This window comes from Podarcis raffonei, chromosome 11, assembly GCF_027172205.1.
Source record: "Podarcis raffonei isolate rPodRaf1 chromosome 11, rPodRaf1.pri, whole genome shotgun sequence".
In the NCBI taxonomy this organism is placed as follows: Eukaryota; Metazoa; Chordata; class Lepidosauria; order Squamata; family Lacertidae; genus Podarcis; species Podarcis raffonei.
In genome coordinates this window covers 54,918,904-54,938,374 of record NC_070612.1, presented here as the reverse complement: position 1 = coordinate 54,938,374, position 19,471 = coordinate 54,918,904, and the positions used below count along the sequence as shown (strand labels likewise).

Sequence of the window (19,471 nt, the reverse complement as noted above, 5' to 3'; positions counted from 1 at the left end):
TTAGTTAGTTTAAAATAAGCAGATTACTAAGTAGGTGTGCAGTATGAATTTGCACTTGATACCTATGTTGATGAGCAAGGAAAGCTTTCCGTTAACTAATGCCAAGGTGATGTGATCTCCATTCTGTCCTTCTCTGTGTAACAGAATCCCATCTCTTTGTATCGTTTTGAACTGCAGAGAAATTATGTCTTTCAGTGCTGTGGTGGATTTGGGGTTAAATCTGTAGAGTAGGAAACTCTTCCCATCAAAATCTGCCACATCAGACCCTAAGAATAACACAAAGTAGTAAAAAAAAAATTATATTGAAAATGTACAATCTACTCCTTGAGTGGGAATTGAAAAATGAAGTAATAAAAGAAACTACAATAAAGTGGTCACAAGATCTGGGCAAGACAATACATTTAGATAGGTGGGAAAAATTATGGAGTGTTGACATAAATTTCACAGCTTGTTATTTGATAAGAGAAAATAGAATGAAAATGTTGGTACCTCACCCCAGTAAAATTGGCAAAGATCCATAAAAAATGTTCAAACCTTTGTTGGAGATGTAAAGCAGAGGTGGGAACAATGCACCATATGTGGTGGGGGTGTAAGGTGATTAAACAATTTTGGACCAAGATACATGAAGAGTTCAAAAGAATATTTAAGAGCATAATTCTCAAAAAGCCAGAATCATATCTGTTAGGCTTAATAACCAACAATATCCCCAAAGATAAAAAGAATATATTCCTCTATGTGACAGCAGCGGCTAGATTATGTGGCAAAAAAAAAAAAAAGGAAAACAGGAAAAATACCAGAATTATCAGAATGGAGAATTAAGATTGGTGAGTTTATGGAGATGGTAAATTAACGGCATTAATTAGGGGCTGCCCCAAGCAAAAAATTAAGAGAGAGTGGGAGTGTGTAGAGATATATATGAAAAAATAAGGATATAGAAATTAAGTTTAACATAAACGTAAAAGGAAAGACTCGCAAGGATACAAGATGATATTATAAAGGATACGACTATTGAGTATAAATAACTGCTAACACAACAAGAAACAATAATACAAATGCCAATAAGATCTCACATGGGTGAGGGGAGGTCGGGTGGGGGGAAGGGAAGTAGAGGGTGGTATTTGGAAAATTATTGAGAATGTGATATAAAAGTAAAACGATTGTGTTTGTAATCTGAATTATTTTGAATGATTGTGGTTGTAAGTTTTTTTCTAGTTTTTACTTCTTTTTCTGTCACAAAAACTTTTTAAAAACTTTAAAAAAAAGAATAACACAAATAAAGGATCTCTTATGATGGGTTGCCAAGAAGAGAAACTGTCACACACACACACACACACACCACCTTGTGTGATAATCATTTAGCAAGTATGAGAAATCCCAAGCCATTCTATAAGCATCATATACAAGCCAGAGTTCTGTTCCTATATCTTGCAGCATGGTTCTCTGTAGAACAGAGGAGAAATGGGATTTTATTTTTTATTTTTCCCAGAGCTGGAGCAACGGCATCAACTGGTGAAGCACCAGGTAAGACACAGACCTTTTCACAGCAGAATGATGTGATAATGAGATGCCCAAGTGTTTGTGTGTGTTTGTGACAGATTAGAACAGAGGAAGTCAGAGGATGGGAGAAAATCAAGCAGAGGAACCTATGGAGCTACCTAATGCCAAGTCAGATCATTGATTCATCTTGTCTAGCATGTTCAACACTATCTGGCAGTGGCTCTGAGGCATTTCAGGTAGGAATCCTTCCCAACTCTACTGGAGACATGAGGGATTCAACCTAGGACATTTTGCATGCAGGACCTGTGCTGTACCAATGAGGTACAGTGGTACCTCGGGTTAAGAGCTTAATTCGTTCTGGAGGTCCATTCTTAACCTGAAACTGTTCTTAACCTGAGGTACCACTTTAGTTAATGGGGCCTCCTGCTGCCGCTGCGCCACCAGAGCACGATTTCTGTTCTCATCCTGAAGCAAAGTTCTTAACCTGAAGCACTATTTCTGGGTTAGTGGAGTCTGTAACCTGAAGCGTATGTAACCTGAAGTGTATGTAACCTGAGGTACCACTGTACAGCCATTCCCCTATAACGGGTCCCCAAACTAAGACCTGCAGGCCAGATAAGGCCCGAGGGACTCGTTTATCCAGCCCACAGAGACCCCAGCTAGCGCTGTGCTGCACGGCTGCCCTCTTCTGGGTCGGAGGAGCACTGGAAATAGCTTGTGCGTATGCGCAAGTGTTATTTGCGCATGCGCAAGCGTTATTTCTGGTGCACATCCGGCTCAGAGGAGCACCGGAAATAGCTTGTGCGCATGCACAAATGTTATTTGCGCATGCACATGCGTTATTTGCGGTGCACATCTGCGTCAAAGGAGGCCCATGCACATGTGCACAAGCTATTTCCAGTGCTCCTCCAACCCGGAAGTGTGCCGGAAACAGCGTGTGCACATGTGTATGGGCACGTACTCCCCTGCCCTCCAGCCCACCGCGCGATCGGTGCTGGAGACACCGGCCCAAGGCGCGGTAAGTTTGCTGACCCCTGCCCTATACTTTCAGTTTCTTCAATGGGGTTCATATTTCACACAAGCAGTTTAAATGGTGACACCTCTTTGGGAGAGTCTTTGCATCCAATCAAGGTGAATGTGCAGTCAGAAGCAAGCATTTCAGAAGGTATCACTATACACCTGGGAATAACAAAGGGGGTGGGGGCAGGTAAGAAATTTCAGTGGTTGAGAGCGGGGGGGAGGGGGAGAAGTAATTCAATTAAAAAAACTCAAAGGCCTGCTCTCATCATGCCATCCTGCACTCATTTCGGAGGGAAGAAAGGATACAAATTTAATTAACAAATAAAGTCATTAACCGGGGCGGGGGGACCCCCACTGTATTTTAAGAGCACTTGTGGCTCTGAAACACCAAGGCAAAGCAATTACCTATTCCACATATATGAAATACTCTTATTGACAGAAGAGGTAGCAATGATTTCACCATTTAAAAATGGTACTTCATTTCTCATGACACATTATCTAGTCCCTTTCAAGGTCATATATATATCCACTTGACTGGAAAGAACAGATTTTAGACCAGTAATATAAAACAGTATCTGTCACAATCTGTTACAGCCTGACTTAGAACTACAGAAAGGAACAGATAGCACTCAAGTAAAGCTCATAGTGTATTCACGCTGCATAAGTAAAGAAGACAAAGGAGGTAATAGTTCTTGAGAGATACACTTATGAAATAAATGAAGATGTAGCAGACGGCCAATAATATATGAAATCATTTTCCAATTCAATGAGTGTCCTCTTCTAAGTCAATGGAAATCTGCTATCTAACTTTGCTTCATTTGACAAAGAAAAGAAAAAAACGCTCTATATTTTGGAAGCGAGCCTCTAAGAAGTTCTCCTATGCAGGCCCCACTGAAATGAACCTGTGATCTCTGAGGGATTGTGCCTAAGCTTCTTGAAAAGTTATCCATTTTGAGTGACTCATAATATTTTTAAAAAGCCATTAATATTCAGCAGAATCGCACCAATTATAAGCAGAAGGGCCTTGTTTTGAACTTAAGCTGTCAGTTGGTTTAATTCTCAGTTCTGTCACATAAGATGAGTAAGTTTTACTTTGGTAAGGACAGTTCAAGGGAGAACACTAGGACTCTACATCAATCACATTTTTTTTAATCAGTACATTTCCACTATGAAAATTAGACCACTAAAACTGGGGCATCAAGCAAGTAACAAATTACACGTTCAATCGATTTTAAATGTGTTGCTACCTATCCTTTGACAGAAGGCAGCAGATAAATAAAAAGCAATCAATGAATTCATTAGTACTGATAGTTATTTGTAATCCCTACACCAGCATCCCCCAACTTTGGTTACCTTCAGAGGTTTGTGATGTGGTATCTGGAGGTTCCCAGGTAGGGCAATTCCCCCCTATCATATCATTATCATTATTAATAATTATTTTCTTTACCTCAAACTCACATAAAATATATACCTATATGATGAACAAAATCTCAGTTGAAATTGAAATAACTTAACAATGAAATCAAAGCAAAATACATAAAAGAAACAGAATGGGTTCATACTATTTCTCTGCTATCCACATTGCACAATCTGTCATTTTCTACGTTAATTTATTCAAATACACTTTTGAATATCATCCTTACTGGGTTTTCTCTTTTCTGATCATCAAATGATAAAAAAATAAATATGCATTTATTTACGGAAATAAACTTTTTAGGCTCAATACGTGGTATAGGAAAATACAAAGTTTTCCCCCTCTTTCCTAAGGATCATTTCAATTTTTGTCTGAAAACCATGAGAAATATTTCAAAAAGCAAAATAAGCAATGATTTCCAAGACTCTGATAATCAAGGACTGATGTTTGCCTTACATGCCCTCCTTCAATTCTAGTTTGCTAGATAACTCTTAACTACAAACAAAACAACCCTCAAAACCTAAATTGCCCAGAGCAGTCCCTGAAAAGATATTAAGTTCTGCCAGTTGTGTACTGACCAAACCAACCAACCAACAGGAGGTGTGGGTGGGGCAAGCAGAGCTCTTTACAGAAACCCCTGTCCTTGCCCTCCATTCCTCCTTTCCTTCAAAAATCAGCACAAGAGTCTTTGGTAGGGTGGATGCAGGTTGACGCTCCTACAACTATTTCTTTATTATTTTATTTCGGCAATTTGTATGTTGCCTTTTAGGATCATCGTTCTTCCCAAAGTGATTCACAATTGAACAATAGAAAACAGAATTAGCTACGTCTACTGGACATAGAAACGTACCCCAAACCATTTCCCATCAAATAATTAAGAAGAGAAATGACATTAGAGGAGATAATTTTTGGTGACATTGGTTTGGGTGTGGTGTAGGGCTTTGAATGTACAGTGGTACCTCAGGTTAAGAACTTAATTCGTTCCGGAGGTCTGTTCTTAACCTGAAACTGTTCTTAACCTGAAGCACCACTTTAGCCAATGGGGCCTCCAGCTGCTGCCACGCCGCCGCTGCGTGATTTCTGTCCTCATCCTGAAGCAAAGTTCTTAACCCAAGGTGCTATTTCTGGGTTAGTGGAGTCTGTAACCTGAATTGTCTATAACCTGAAGCGTCTGTAACCCAAGGTACTACTGTCCTTGCTTTCTGAGGAGACTGAGGGGTGTTTGTCAGTGCCTTTCCTTTCCTTCTGCAAACCATCTCACCGGTACAGTGGTACCTCAGGTTAAGAATTTAATTCATTCTGGAGGTCCGTTCTTAACCTGAAACTGTTCTTAACCTGAAGCACCACTTTAGCTAATGTGGCCTCCTGCTGCCGCCGCACGATTTCTGTTCTCATCCTGAAGCAAAGTTCTTAACCTGAGGTACTATTTCTGGGTTAGCGGAGTCTGTAACCTGAAGCGTATGTAACCCGAGGTACCACTGTATTCTGTGCTCTGCAGCCTTCCCCAGTGTCCACACTTCAATTAAAACCCAGGGGAAGACATGATAATGTAACACTACCCATGGGCCTTCTCCCCCCCCCCAAAAAAAAATCAGGAAATATAAGCAGCCAAAGAGGCTGGAGGCACTGGGGAAAAGTTTATGGGCAAGGAAAGCAGATCACCCTCAACCACCTTGCAATACCAAAGCAAGCTCAAAACCCTAGAGCCTCTGGAAGTCTAAAGAAATTCTCAAATGCCCTTAGAAGGAGGCAGAAAACAAATGGACGTCTCCTTCACAGGGGAAGAAAACGTTGGAGACATCAACAGATTTTGGCACGGCACTAGTTTTCTTTCACACAAAGTTCATCTCGTGGAAGACGCTCCCTGCTAGAGGAATAGCAGACCACTCTGCTTCCAGAATGTGTGCATTGGATCTGAAGCATACTTGGAACAGAAAGCCTCTCCTCCTCCCAGAGGGGAGGTGTTGTGAGCGGGAGACGTTCCCGCATCAGCAGGGGGTCGTATTTGGCCCCCTGCGTCATTTTCCTGGCTGCCGCGACATGCCCATCAGGCCAGCCAATAGGGTTGGCTCGGGGGCGGGCTCTAGCCGGATTCAAGTGGCCGCAGCATCCCCACCCCTCATTCTGTTTCCTGGAGTCGTTGAATCACCTGCCGGTCCTCCCTTTAGGTCATATTTATGCTTTTGACCTTGCTATGGACTTTGGTTGGTTGCCCTGGTTGATCAGGGGGCCTGGTAGGAATTTGTATCCATTTGGCAAATTGGCACCAGCCTCTTGGTGTCTCGCATACCTCATAGCAAATCCTCATAACTTTTCCGGTACAGTGGTACCTCAGGTTAAGAACTTAATTCGTTCTGGAGGTCTGTTCTTATCCTGAAACTGTTCTTAACCTGAAACATCACTTTAGCTAATGGGGCCTCCTGCTGCTGCTGCTGTGCTGCCGGAGCCCGATTTCTGTTCTTATTCTGAAGCAAAGTTCTTAACCTGAAGCACTATTTCTGGGTTAGCAGAGTGTGTAACCTGAAGCGTATGTAACCTGAAGCGTATGTATTGGTGGTTAGGCATTGGAATATGTGTTGTGTGTTGGTGGGCAGGGTGTGGCCATCACCTCCCCCTCCCCTTTTGGGTATTCCGTTAAAGGAATCCGGCGGTTGTGGATCCTGTCCGATGCCCTGCTGGTGGCTAGGGCCATGGCACGACCCCCGGTGACATCAGGGGAAGCTTCCAGTTGTATTTGCATCAACAAGCTCCTCCCACTGGTTGTTAACCTTCAAATGCCCCCCCTCCCGCTGCACGGGGTGGGGTCATATATAGGTTGTTTGATCCAATGCCTAAGCCAATACCACTCACATGCTGTAACCAATAAAGTTGTGGCCTTCTTTAGCCCATTAACCTAAAATACATGTGTCCTTGTGTCTTATTTACCCCTATGCAGGTTGTGGGTCCTCGATTCACAATTGCTCTTGGCCTGAATGGCTGAAGCCTGCCACAAACTCTGCTAAAAAGGAAGCAGGTTGCGAAAAAGAAAGCTGTTGCGAAAGTGCTTGCTCAGAACTTTTTAGCAGTGCCTGACATCAAGCTTTGCCTCATTCCTCGCCCTGCCTTTCTTGCTCTGCTTGCCCTGTGCCCTTGTCAACGCAGTCCTTGATCCCTCTGCCTGATCTGAATTCCCTACTGATACCGTGTCTCGTAGATTTCCTAAAAATAACATCCATGACTCTAATCAGGCAAATGTTTCTCATGCCCCAATGAGTTCCTGACAGCCTGAAAGTCTCCCCTAGTTTGAGAAAAGTGACATTTCACTTCATAGCACAGCTGTGGAAGACATCACAACTGCACGCCGTACTGGATTGCTTGAACCGCTTTGCTGGAGAAAGGGCGATATGCTCCTGCTTGCGGGTTCTCCCCTCTCACAAAAGCAACAGCACCCCATATACAACTTTACGAGCAGGTTTTTAACACATTCCCTTCTTTATTCCTCTTACACATTTCCAGTTGCTGGGGTATCTAGCAGCTGTTTTAATAACAATGATAATTAATAATTTTATTTTTTGTACCCCGCCCAGATGACCGGATTGTATTTGTAAAACTTCTTTCAGAACAGCTTTCTATTCCTTTTGCCTTGCCAAATCAAAATTCTGGTTTTGTATGAAATCAGGGTGGGGTTGGAGAGCAAAAGCAAAGGGAAAATAGCAGGGGGTGTGTGGCTTCAGAACTGGGTGGAAGCTGAAAAGGGTACGTAGCAATTGCAATGTATGGATAATGCAGGAGATTACCAACAGGGGTGGTAATCTCCTGCATTATGGTTTATGAGCCAGGCTGGGTGGGGTTGCAGAAAAGGAGGTGGGAGGAGGTAAAGGAATGGAGAGTTGGGAGGGACCCCAAGGGTCATCTATTCCAACTCCCTGTAATGCGGGAATCTCAACTAAAGCATCCATGACAGATGGCCATCCATCTGGAAGTGAAAGTAAGAGTGGGTGCAAAGCGGATACAGAACAAAAGAGAGAAGTGGCTTCAGAATGGGGTTGGGACCAGAGCGGTCTTTTCTATTGGGCTTGGTGGCGCATTGCGCCAGGGTGCCGGTCTCTCAGGGGCGCCCCAGCGAGTGGGGGAGCTGTGTGGCTTTGCTGGCGGCCTCCCCTTTCCCTCCCCTTTCACAGCTGTGCCTCATCAACCATATGGCTGGCGGGCGTGCAGCTTGCCTCCCAGGCCTCCGCGAGAGTAGAGCGATCCCAGCAGAGGCTTGGGAAAAGGTCGACAACTCTGGGAAATGGGGGTGTGGGGTGTGGGGTGTGCCAGAGGGATCTTTGTACCACGGCGCCGGATATGCTTAAGACAGCCCTGGTTGGGATGGTGAAAAACAATTTTAGTAGTTGCATGAGGTGTGTCAGGATGCTATCAGCGGCGCCCGGCTAGTTGCCCAGGAAAGTAGAAAGGCAAGGAAAAGTTTATTACAGTCCTTTTTTTATTTCAGTCTTTACAGAGAGAGGCTATAGAACCCAGCCTCTTGGATGACGGCATTGTCCCAAGTGAATCTCCACCCCCCTTCTCTCCCACTTTCTCATTCATCATTTCTACGGGTGCTGCTACATGCCTCTGTCTTTGAGCTCTTGCCTTTCCCACTTTTAAGGCTTGCCAGATTCTGGGAGATGGTGGGTTGCCCTGTGTCCTCTTTTTCCAGGACACATCCTCTTTTTCAGGGGTAAAATTTCTGTTGGGGTGGATTTTTTAAATTTGCCAAAATGTCTCTGGCTATACGTTTTGGATAAGACATAGGCATAACTGGTGGTTGAAGATTTGCTTTCCTCTTCCCTTCTCCTGCCCCCCACCCCCGGCAATATATCACACTTTCTATAACTACAACTAATCCAGAATGCGGCAGCTAGACTGGTAACTGGGGGCGGCCGCCGAGACCACATAACACCGGTCTTGAAAGACCTACATTGGCTCCCAGTACGTTTCCGAGCACAATTCAAAGTGTTGGTGCTGACCTTTAAAGCCCTAAACGGCCTCGGTCCAGTATACCTGAAGGAGCGTCTCCACCCCCATCATTTTGCCCGGACGCTGAGGTCCAGCTCTGAGGACCTTCTGGCGGTTCCCTCATTGCGAGAAGCAAAGCTACAGGGAACCAGGCAGAGGGCCTTCTCGGTAGTGGCGCCCGCCCTGTGGAACGCCCTTCCAGCAGATGTCAAAGCGATAAACAACTACCTGACATTCAGAAGACATCTTAAGGCAGCCCTGTTCAGGGAAGTTTTTAACGTGTGATATTTTACTGTATTTTTGGTTTTTATGGAAGCTGCCCAGAGTGGCTGGGGAGGCCCAGCCAGATGGGCGGGGTATAAATAATAAATTATTATTATTATTATTATTATTATTATTATTATTATTATTAAGCAGACGTATAGAAGGGATATTTAAAATCAGAGTTGTCATAGTGTCCTCTTTTGTGCTCTTCAAAATATGGCAACCCTACAGAGCTAATTTGGGAACTATGCATTTGTATTCTGTTTCACTTAAATTAAGATTATTGATATATACTTCAATTCATTATAGGGTGCAATTGACCTCAATGTGCAAATATCAAGATAATAATGGGGGGGTGGTTTATGCTGTTAGGATACAGAACTCTCACACAAATATCTATATTTCCGTTAAAGGCCAATTAGCAGGATTCCACCCTACCCCCCATTTAGAATGCACCTGTAGATTTCAATTATGTGATTCAACTCAAAGAAAAGGCATCACTTACTGTAAGCACAGCCATAGACCTCGATCCTCATTCCAATCCTGCCATTGCGGTTCCAATCCAAAGGGACAAACCGCAGAAATCTTGCTTTGATGGAATGTTGGAGATTATAAGTTACCACAGTGTCTGCATTGGTGTTTCCTGAAAAAGCCTGAAAAGGACAATTTAAAAGTCAGCATTTGCTGTATGGCTTTATTTCTTAAACCTTGACATGGAAACATTTTTTTCCTTGTACGCTCTGAGAACCTGTGCCAAAAGCTCAGTGAGGTGTAACTGTTCTCCTGTAAGCTGTCTCATTGCGTAGATATAACCCCAGACTTAGATCTGGTTCAGATGATCATATTAAACAGAGTTCATGTGACTGAGAATGCACCACAGTGACCATTCTTGAGTTTCTACCCTCTCCCGCTCCACCTTTCAATACGTGGGCAATGGACGAGAGGGAAAGCTTCTACTTTCGCTGTTAAGGGCAAAACATAACTATCATACGATGTCAAAACTCAGGATACATAGAATCATAGAATCATAGAATCATAGAGTTGGAAGAGACCACAAGGGCCATCGAGTCCAACCCCCTGCCAAGCAGGAAACACCATCAGAGCACTCCTGACATATGGCTGTCAAGCCTCTGCTTAAAGACCTCCAAAGAAGGAGACTCCACCACACTCCTTGGCAGCAAATTCCACTGTCAAACAGCTCTTACTGTCAGGAAGTTCTTCCTAATGTTTAGGTGGAATCTTCTTTCTTGTAGTTTGGATCCATTGCTCCGTGTCCGCTTCTCTGGAGCAGCAGAAAACAACCTTTCTCCCTCCTCTATGTGACATCCTTTTATATATTTGAACATGGCTATTATATCACCCCTTAGCCTCCTCTTCTCCAGGCTAAACATGCCCAGCTCCCTTAGCCGTTCCTCATAAGGCATCGTTTCCAGGCCTTTGACCATTTTGGTTGCCCTCTTCTGGACACGTTCCAGTTTGTCAGTGTCCTTCTTGAACTGTGGTGCCCAGTTCTTGAACTGTGGTGCCCAGTTCAGGATACTGTGGGTTTCTTCTAACCAAAGTTAGATGACAAACCAGAACCAGAAACCGTAGCTGAATCAAACTGGGTTTAAATTATCTTTAATTAGAGCAAACCTTCTCACTCAGATGTAACAGAATTGTGATTTGTTCTTAAAGTGAATTTTCATTCACGCATGAATGAGAAAGAGTGGGTGAAAGGAAGATGTGAGCCTTAGGTCATGCTATGGTTTACTTGATCACCTAAGATGAAAAATAGAATATGTTTTTCCCCCTCTGAAACATGAAAGAAACATTCTTATTCTGTGAATCTTTTCTTTTTAAAAATGCATTCATGTCAATGGGAGTAGGACCAGGTCCACTCGCATTTTGCAGTTTCTTTAATATGTGGCATTAAAGGAATGAAGCTATTTTGTGTTTTATTTTTGGGTTGTAATTTGATTGCTTTTTGTTTTAGTTGATTTTCTGTCTGGAAGTGTCAACTTTTCAGCCTAGTTCATTTAACCTAACACTTAAGTGAAAAATGAAAATTTATGCAAGAAAAGGGTGATGACAGTGATTTTCCAATAGGATGATGTGTTAGGACTAGAGAGAATGGCATTTTCAGTTTCATAATACTTTAAACATTGCAAAAGAATGTTAAAGGGGGTGTATGCATGAGAATGTGGCTAGGGATGCACACAGCCCTCCTTCCAGGTCAACCACACATTCTGGATCTGCTTCAAAATCAATTTATGGGGCAGGGCTAATGTTTAACTGGGTTAGAAAAACCTACTTTGAATCATCTTCTTACCAACTGGAGGGAGCAGCGTACTGCTTCGTTTACTGAACTGTTAAAATCTCCTTTGCACATTCTAAGGTAGAGGGCCTATTCGGTAGTGGCACCCACCCTGTGGAACGCCCTCCCATCAGATGTCAAAGAAATAAACAACTACAGTCATACCTCGGGTTACAGATGCTTCAGGTTGCAGTTTTTTGGGTTACGGACCTGCCGAAACCCAGAAGTACAGGAACGGGTTACCTCCGGGTTTTGGGGGTCGTGCATGCGCAGAAGCGCTGAATTGCAACCCGCACATGCAGAGACGTGCCGCTGCGGGTTGTAAACGCTGCAGGCTGCTAACGTGCCTCCCACACAGATCACGTTCGCAACCCAAGCATCCACTGTATCTGATGTTTAATTATTATTATTATTATTATTATTATTATTTATTATTTATACCCTGCCCATCTGGCTGGGTTTCCCCAGCCACTCTGGGCGGCTTCCAACAAAACACTAAAATACAATAACCTATTAAACATTAAAAGCTTCCTTAAACAGGGCTGCCTTTAGATGTCTTCTAAAAGTTTGGTAGTTATTTTTCTCTTTCACATCTGGTGGGAGGGCGTTCCACAGGGCGGGTGCCACTACCGAAAAGGCCCTCTGCCTGGTTCCCTGTACCTTGGCTTCTTGCAGCAAGGGAACCGCCAGTAGGCCCTCAGCAGTGGACCTCAGTGTCCTGGCAGAACGATGGAGGTGGAGACGCTCCTTCAGGTATACTGGACCGAGGCAGTTTAGAAGACATCTGAAGGCAACTCTGTTTAGGGAAGTTTTTAATGACTGGTGTTTTCATGTACTGTATTTTTTGCTCTATAAGACGCATTTCCCCCCTCCTAAAAAGTAAGGGGAAATGTGTGTGCGTCTTATGGAGTGAATGCAGCGCTCCTGCTGCACTCAAGAGGCTTTGCGTTGCTTTCGCTGAAGCCAGAAGAGCAAGAGGGATCGGTGCGCACTGACTTCTGGCTTCAGGGATAGCCTCAGAAAGTCTCTTGAGTGCAGCGGGAGCGCACCTGCCTCTTCGCTCAAGAGGCTTTGTGTTGCTTTCGCTGTTTCTTGTTTTCCTCCTCTAAAAACTAGGTGCGTCATATGGTCAGGTGCGTTTTATAGAGTGAAAAATATGGTATTTTTAATATTTTGTTGGAAGCTGCCCAGAGTAGCTGGGGAAACCGAGCCAGATGAGCGGGGTACAAATAATAAGTTGTTGTTGTTGTTACTATGGGGCCCAGCAATAAAGGAGGAAGGAAAACCTCCTCTCCTTTCATTGCTGGCTCTCATTTATGCTGGGCTGCAGGTGAGGTGGCATGACAGAAACCGAGTCTTGGCCAGGGAGCAGGGAACCATAGCCTGCTGAGCCCAGACTGTGCTGTTTGTGGTCATAATCCGGTAACTACCTGGATCACAGCAAAGTGGCCTTGGGATCAGTCGCAAAGAGGCCTGGTGGGGAGCGAATTGTGGAGGAGGGTTTTTGGGATTCCATCCTGCTGGGTGTTTGGCTCAGTTCGGTTTGGGATTCAGCTGGGGCACAGTCCACAAGTGTCCTGTGAAAAAATGGGACTTCCCTTTTTCTCATGCGACAACATGGTGGCCGCAGTGGTCAGGTGACTCACACGGGAGCGTGGGAGGGAAGATGCGTGTCTTGGTTTTGGGACTCAAAGATGTTGGAGGTATGCCAGTGTGCACAACATCTGTGCTACCTAAAAATAGTCAAATGGATACAATGAAACGCGCTTGAATTCTAGAGCCCAGCTGTGCCTTCCATTCATCATGTCAAAGCCTTGTTGTGAATGCCAGGCTTGGGCTGTTCGAAGCTCTCAAGCAACATGCAGTGGGGGTCATAATCAAGCACACAGGGAAATAAAAACTCTACAGCAACTTTTTCTCTATCTACACACTGCTTATCTCTGCTTCTATTTCCTTTGGCAGCTAATTGTTGCTAAGTGTTGAGAGGAGAAGGAGCAGCTACCAAGGAGAGATAAGATAAGCAGAGATAAAGAATGGATGGCAGGAAATGGGTGATCCAGGGCTTCTGCTTTCCTGTGTGCTTATCTGGAATCCTGTTTGTTTTCATTGTTTCTGGCGGTGAGTTCCAGCATTCTCAGCAGTGATGTTTACTTTTGACATAATAAATGTAGAACATAGTCAAGTTTGAACAGAGGTTGCTTACTTATCCTTGATGCCTTTTTGCCATGAATTCCAGAGGTGACAATGAACATTGCTTATTTAAAGCGCACATGCATTGTTCTTGCAAACAATATGGCTTTATACTTTTTATGTTCTAGCACATGCAAGTGTTTTCCCAATTGCTCAAATGGAAAGTGAAGCTCTTTGGCCCACCGTAGGTGGTTCCCCACCACAGGGCACCAAGCCAAGGGGGGACAAAACTGAGAAGATCCATAATTGAGAAGATCCATTTGGGGGAACAGAATTTTGTTCTTGTTCAAGGTACAATATTACAAAAGATTACTAAAGGCTGCCCATGATGCCAGTGGATGCCATGGAAATGCCTGCTTGCATGGGAGATGATGATGATGATGATGATGATGATGATGATGATGATTGCTCTTCCTTCCAGATAAATCTCAGGTAACTTTAATAAACTTCCTATTGCATCAAATTCAAAAGGAAATACTTCAGTCCGTTTTCTACTCATAACGACCAGTTCCATTGTCTAAAAATGAACTATCCAACATTGTTCTAAATATTTGTTCAATATATGTGAGAGGTATTTTACACTTTTAGAATTCAATTGTTCATTGAATAAATGCTCAATTTAATCACAAAATAAGAGTATCTTTTCATATGAAAATCAATTTACGATTCTATGATTTAAATTATCATCATCTCCAGTATGTTTCTATTGCTGCAAAAGCCACTTGCAGGCAGAGAGTGCAATTATTATTATCTAAATGAAACGAAGGATATGTTTGCTAATGCATATGTTGCTGGCATTTCTCATTCCATCTTTATCATGCAGCAAAGTTGGGTTTATATAGCTAATCAGATAAGTATCTATAATATCACAGCACTCTCCACCCCTCCCTTCAAGATACTAAAAATCACGGAACAGCTTGTGAACGTGGCAGTTAGTGCTAACCTATAATGCTAATAGGTGTTAGAACTAAATCTTTAAAGGCAGTCAATTGCAAGTCTTAGAGTCATGCTACTATTCTGAGTGAAGAACGCAGACACACTGGAAGCACTGGAGGCTGGTCTTTTATTGGCTCCCTGGAAATGTCTCTGGCAAGAGACTATGATTTGAGGGGTGCTGGGAGACAGAGCATTTGTTATTGTCTCTGCTGCTGCTTGCATTTTTGCTGCTCACTACTATGAGAAACGGGACACGGGTGGTGCTGTGGGTTAAAGCACAGAGCCTAGGACCTGCCGATCAGAAGGTCGGCGGTTCAAATCCCCGCAACGGGGTGAGCTCCCGTTGCTCGGTCCCTGCTCCTGCCAACCTAGCAGTTTGAAAGCACATCAAAGTGCAAGCAGATAAATAGGTACCACTCCGGCAGGAAGGTAAACGGCATTTCCGTGCGCTGCTCTGGTTCGCCAGAAGCGGCTTAGTCATGCTGGCCACATGACCCGGAAGCTGTATGCCGGCTCCCTCGGCCAGTAAAGCGAGATGAGCGCCGCAACCCCAGAGTCGGCCACGACTAGACCTAATGGTCAGGGGTCCCTTGACCTTTACTATGAGAAACAATTAACAGCAAAAACATTCTGTTCATACCAAGAGGACAATTAGTATTTTGTCACTGATCTTAATTCAGGGAGTTGGAGCAAAGGGAGTTCACCTATTACTCTATCCCCCCCTCCCCATTTTTGCACCTTCCATAGTCCATTAGAATTACTCATGGTATCACTGTTTTAAATTTTTATATTAAATACTGTTCAACTAACCGTTCTCTTTACCATAGTACGGTCTTATTCTCTCATGACGGTGGAAAATTTACAATCCTACCAAACCTCTCCTTTTAAAGGAAAGGCCTTGAACCTGCCATGCACTCCCATAGAGTTGAGCGCCACTAAATTATACAGACAGAATATTTACTACACTTCAGAGTGTTAGAATACAATCTGTCATGTAATGACACAAAGCAGGTACATAAAACATGTTGTCTTTGAAAAGCAGTTGGTGTTCCACATGCCCAGCATAAAAGCAGACGAACTGATAACTTTGTTATCATCACAGTTTTGAAATATGTCACTCTTTTGCGGCTTAAAAAGAACAGATGGGGGTAACACTCAGAGTAGTACCAAAGAACTACCCTGTCTGCAAATATGTCTTTAGTCAGCCTGCTGCTTCTGGCTAATAATTTCATTCCCAAAACCAAATGCTGAAACTTATTAGTGCTGTTATAATAATTCTAAGGTCCCAAATATAAAATAAACTTTCCTAAATGTACAAGGCAAATACATATATAAGTATACAAACTACGTGTCTGAAATAGTACAGGAGAGCAATCCTGAAGTCATTTTGATTCTCCCAAACCATTCTGACTCTCGCAAATTGACCTCAACTATTTCTCTGCAAGGAGGAAGGAAATGGGAAAGTCTGTTTGCTTAACTGTCGTAAGGGCATATTTGTGTATGAATAGGGTGAGCCTGTGACCTGGATTCAGGAACTAAAGTATTTACCATCACAAAAGAGTGGCCAGGCTGCCCAGGTAAAGCAATCAGTGACCATTAACAGATATCCTGGCAAACATGAGTTCTGCTGTAGACCTCCTCCTCTGATGCATTTCTGCTGTAGACCGTCTCCTTCTGTGATGTATGTATGATGTTTCGGGGGTTGGTCTTGGGCTACAGGGTGGGCAATTTCAAAAGTCTATATAAGGGCTTGTGCACCATTGTTCTGGGTTCCTCCTCCCTCCTGCATGTGGTAAGTGAGGACCCTGTTGCAACAGTTAATAAAGATCAGGCTTACTAGCTGCTTTGCTTCTCAATATCCTCTGGCTGGCCTCTCTTATTTTCTCCTACTGATAGGGAACCAACTTAAAGACTCTATACAGGCTCTTGGATACTCCATAAGGGGAAAGGAGCAGGTTTTTTCTTCTAACAGTGCAATAAATAAATCTCTAATTTGCATGGAACTCTTGTTAATTCCAGTGAGACTTGGACAAGACTTGTACCCGATACATTTCCCCTTATTCACACTAAACAATATGGAAGTAATGATCTAAAACTTATATACTTGGAAGTGATAATCTAATGACCTAAACTGTGCTGATCACACCACAGATTGACTAATTTAATTTTATGCTCCCTACACAACAGCCTTGTGACAATCTTTATATTACATAACTCAGACCTGTGTTTGTCTGGAATCTTGTGTTCAGGGACAATTCTTAAAACTGTTCAGTTTCAATAGGTTTCAAACAGACTGGAAGAGCAATCCAAACTATAGGAGGCCAGTATAATTTATGTCAGGTAGATTATGCCACTGCAATTTCTCCCTATTCCAAACTCAATTCAGATGCTGGGCTACCACAGGCTGAGCCAAACTGAGCCTGGGAAAACACGCATTAAAAATAGGCTAATGCTATCCTTTTTGCAAATGTAAATTCCATACGTGTCTAAGCTGAGCTAAGTCTCTCCCTGTCCTGCCTGGCCCTGCCACCACACCCATAGAAAACTCCTTTTTTCTGGACTTAACCCAAGCTCTACTGAGCAGGGTTTGGCTGAGCCATGATGAAGGACTTACCATATTTTTTGCACCATAACACTCACTTTTTTCCTCCTAGAAAGTAAGGGGAAATGTCTGTGCGTGTTATGGAGGGAATGCCTACGGGTGGCGGGGGGGGGATCTGCTGGAGTCGTGAGCAGAGGGTCCATGGTTCCCCTTCCTTCCCTCCTCCATGGCTCACTTTGAAACAGCAAAGCGGGAGAAGAGCCACTGAGTGGGGAGGAGAGAGGGACAGAGAGCCTGCTTCTTTAAAGGAGCAAAGCGGGAGAGGAAAGGAGCCGCTTACACGAGTGTAAGCGGCTCCTGTCTGGTTGGTTCCTTTAAAGCAAGCAGGCTCTCTGTCCCTCTCTCCTCCCCACTCAGCTCGCTACATAGCAGCAAAGTTTTTCAGCTCGCTAAGCCGGGGATGAGAGGGGAGGAGGAAGAAAAGCAGAGCCTGCTTGCTTTAAAGGAGCAAAGCGGGAGAGGAGAGGAGCCTTCTCCCCTTATACCCCTCTTCTGTATTATTAGCAGCATCCTTCTCCACATACTCCACACGTGCTCCTTGTCCCTTGAGTGCTTTTCCTTCCCTCCCAACTTAAAACGTGGTTACAAAGCACGGATCCACATGGATCCTCAGGATTTTTGCAGTGGGTCACTCAGTAGTAGACCATCTTGCACCCAAAAAATCACGCACCCACTGTTGCCTGGGGCCGCAGTGGTGCAAAAACGTGGTTACAAAGCATGGATCCACATGGATCCTCAGGATTTTTGCATTGGGCTACCCCAAACTCACCGTCAGATCACATGTCTGTGGCCACAGCATGAACCACAAAAATCATACATCCACTGCTTCGTTTAGAATATTTTTTTTCTTGTTTTCCTCCTCTAAAAACTATGTGCGTGTTATGGTTGGGTGCGTGTTATAGAGTGAAAAATACGGGTATATCTCCGTGATATATCTCCAAAAGAGCCAAGTTGAAGGACTTCAGCTGGCAAAGCCACAGCTGATCCCAAACTCAGCCAGAAATCTGCCTATTCCAAACTCTACTCATCCTGATGGGTCTTGAGTTTGCTCTGCTCCCTATTCAGAATTTGGTTGCTCTGACTATGCCCTTTTAAAATGTGACCCTTTTTGGGGAGAGGGGTGTTATCGGGTAGTTTTTATTTTGATTATATATATTGTGGTTTTTATGTTGATCTTGTTCTGTGAACCGCCCTGAGACCTCCAGGTATAGGGCAGTATATATATTATAATAATAATAATAATAATAATAATAATAATAAGAAGAAGAAGAAGAAGAAGAAGAAGAAGAAGAAGAAGAAGAAGAAGAAGAAGAAGAAGAAGAAGAAGAGCTAAAGGTTTAGCACCTCTGGAAATAAGCAAACCCAGCAGGTTGATCATAATACTTCTCAAGTACAGCATCCCCCCAAAAAAATTACAAAATGGCTGTTATGTATCACAAAGCAAAAAAGGTAAAACTGAAAAAGGTGGTGAGATCTAATGACTTCTGTACAATGTGGTATATCCTTTTAAGCGGTAATTCATGCATTTCTGAATCATTTCTGAAAGCATTACATTCAATAATCTCTCCTTTTCTTTGCAATTACTATTGAATTCTGTGACACTTAAACAACTTCAATGAAACACATTTTTTTTCTTATGAAAAGCAAATGCTTTTTTCAATAAACAGAATTGTCAGAAAAGTTCACCTAAAGCGATATTACACTATGATAATGGGTGTTTCTGTTCAAATAAAAAGACCAAAGCATTTTGAGGTAAACAAAAAACCATTTGGATAAGAGTGGCAGTATTTCTTAGTGGGGCTCAGAAAATCATTTTTTCTTATTTTTATAGCACACAGTCACCATGGTAGGTTTCAGAAGGAATGAGATTTTCCTGAATTGACTTTTGCATTGTCAGCCAACATAATTCATTACTTAGACATGGTCAATAGGCTAAAGTCAGGCATGCTTGTATTTAAGAAGCTGTTAATTTTGAAAGCATATTGTTGCCAATCCATTTGGAAGTGCAATTTCACACAGCAGAATGACTATAGATTTAGACGGATAGCTTGCATGCCGTATTTTCTACTTGAAGTTTCCTCACCTATGACCTCATGGCAGAACTGCCTCATCAGTATCAATCTTGCTTCACTCCATCATTTTTCTGATGACTGATGCATCACCGCCCAGAGATGCTTGAGGAATTCAGCAGTTTTGAATTCCTATATGAAATCACTTGACCCATATGTTCAGATCAGAGCATAGCCATGAATCAGATTTCACACTTTTGCAG

General features: G+C 43.2%; 1 protein-coding gene across 2 annotated transcripts in view; it reads right to left on the bottom strand.

Moving 5' to 3' along the window:
- LOC128423033 (contactin-associated protein-like 4) overlaps positions 1-19,471 on the bottom strand; it is a 278,897-nt gene that overhangs the window by 109,198 nt on the left and 150,228 nt on the right. For both annotated transcript variants that reach the window (XM_053407702.1, XM_053407703.1), the window contains exons 4-5: positions 9,681-9,828; positions 63-266 (exon numbers count right to left, since the gene is read on the bottom strand). In XM_053407702.1, the coding sequence (XP_053263677.1) occupies positions 63-266; positions 9,681-9,828 (352 nt within the window). The remainder of the gene's footprint in view (positions 1-62; positions 267-9,680; positions 9,829-19,471) is intronic.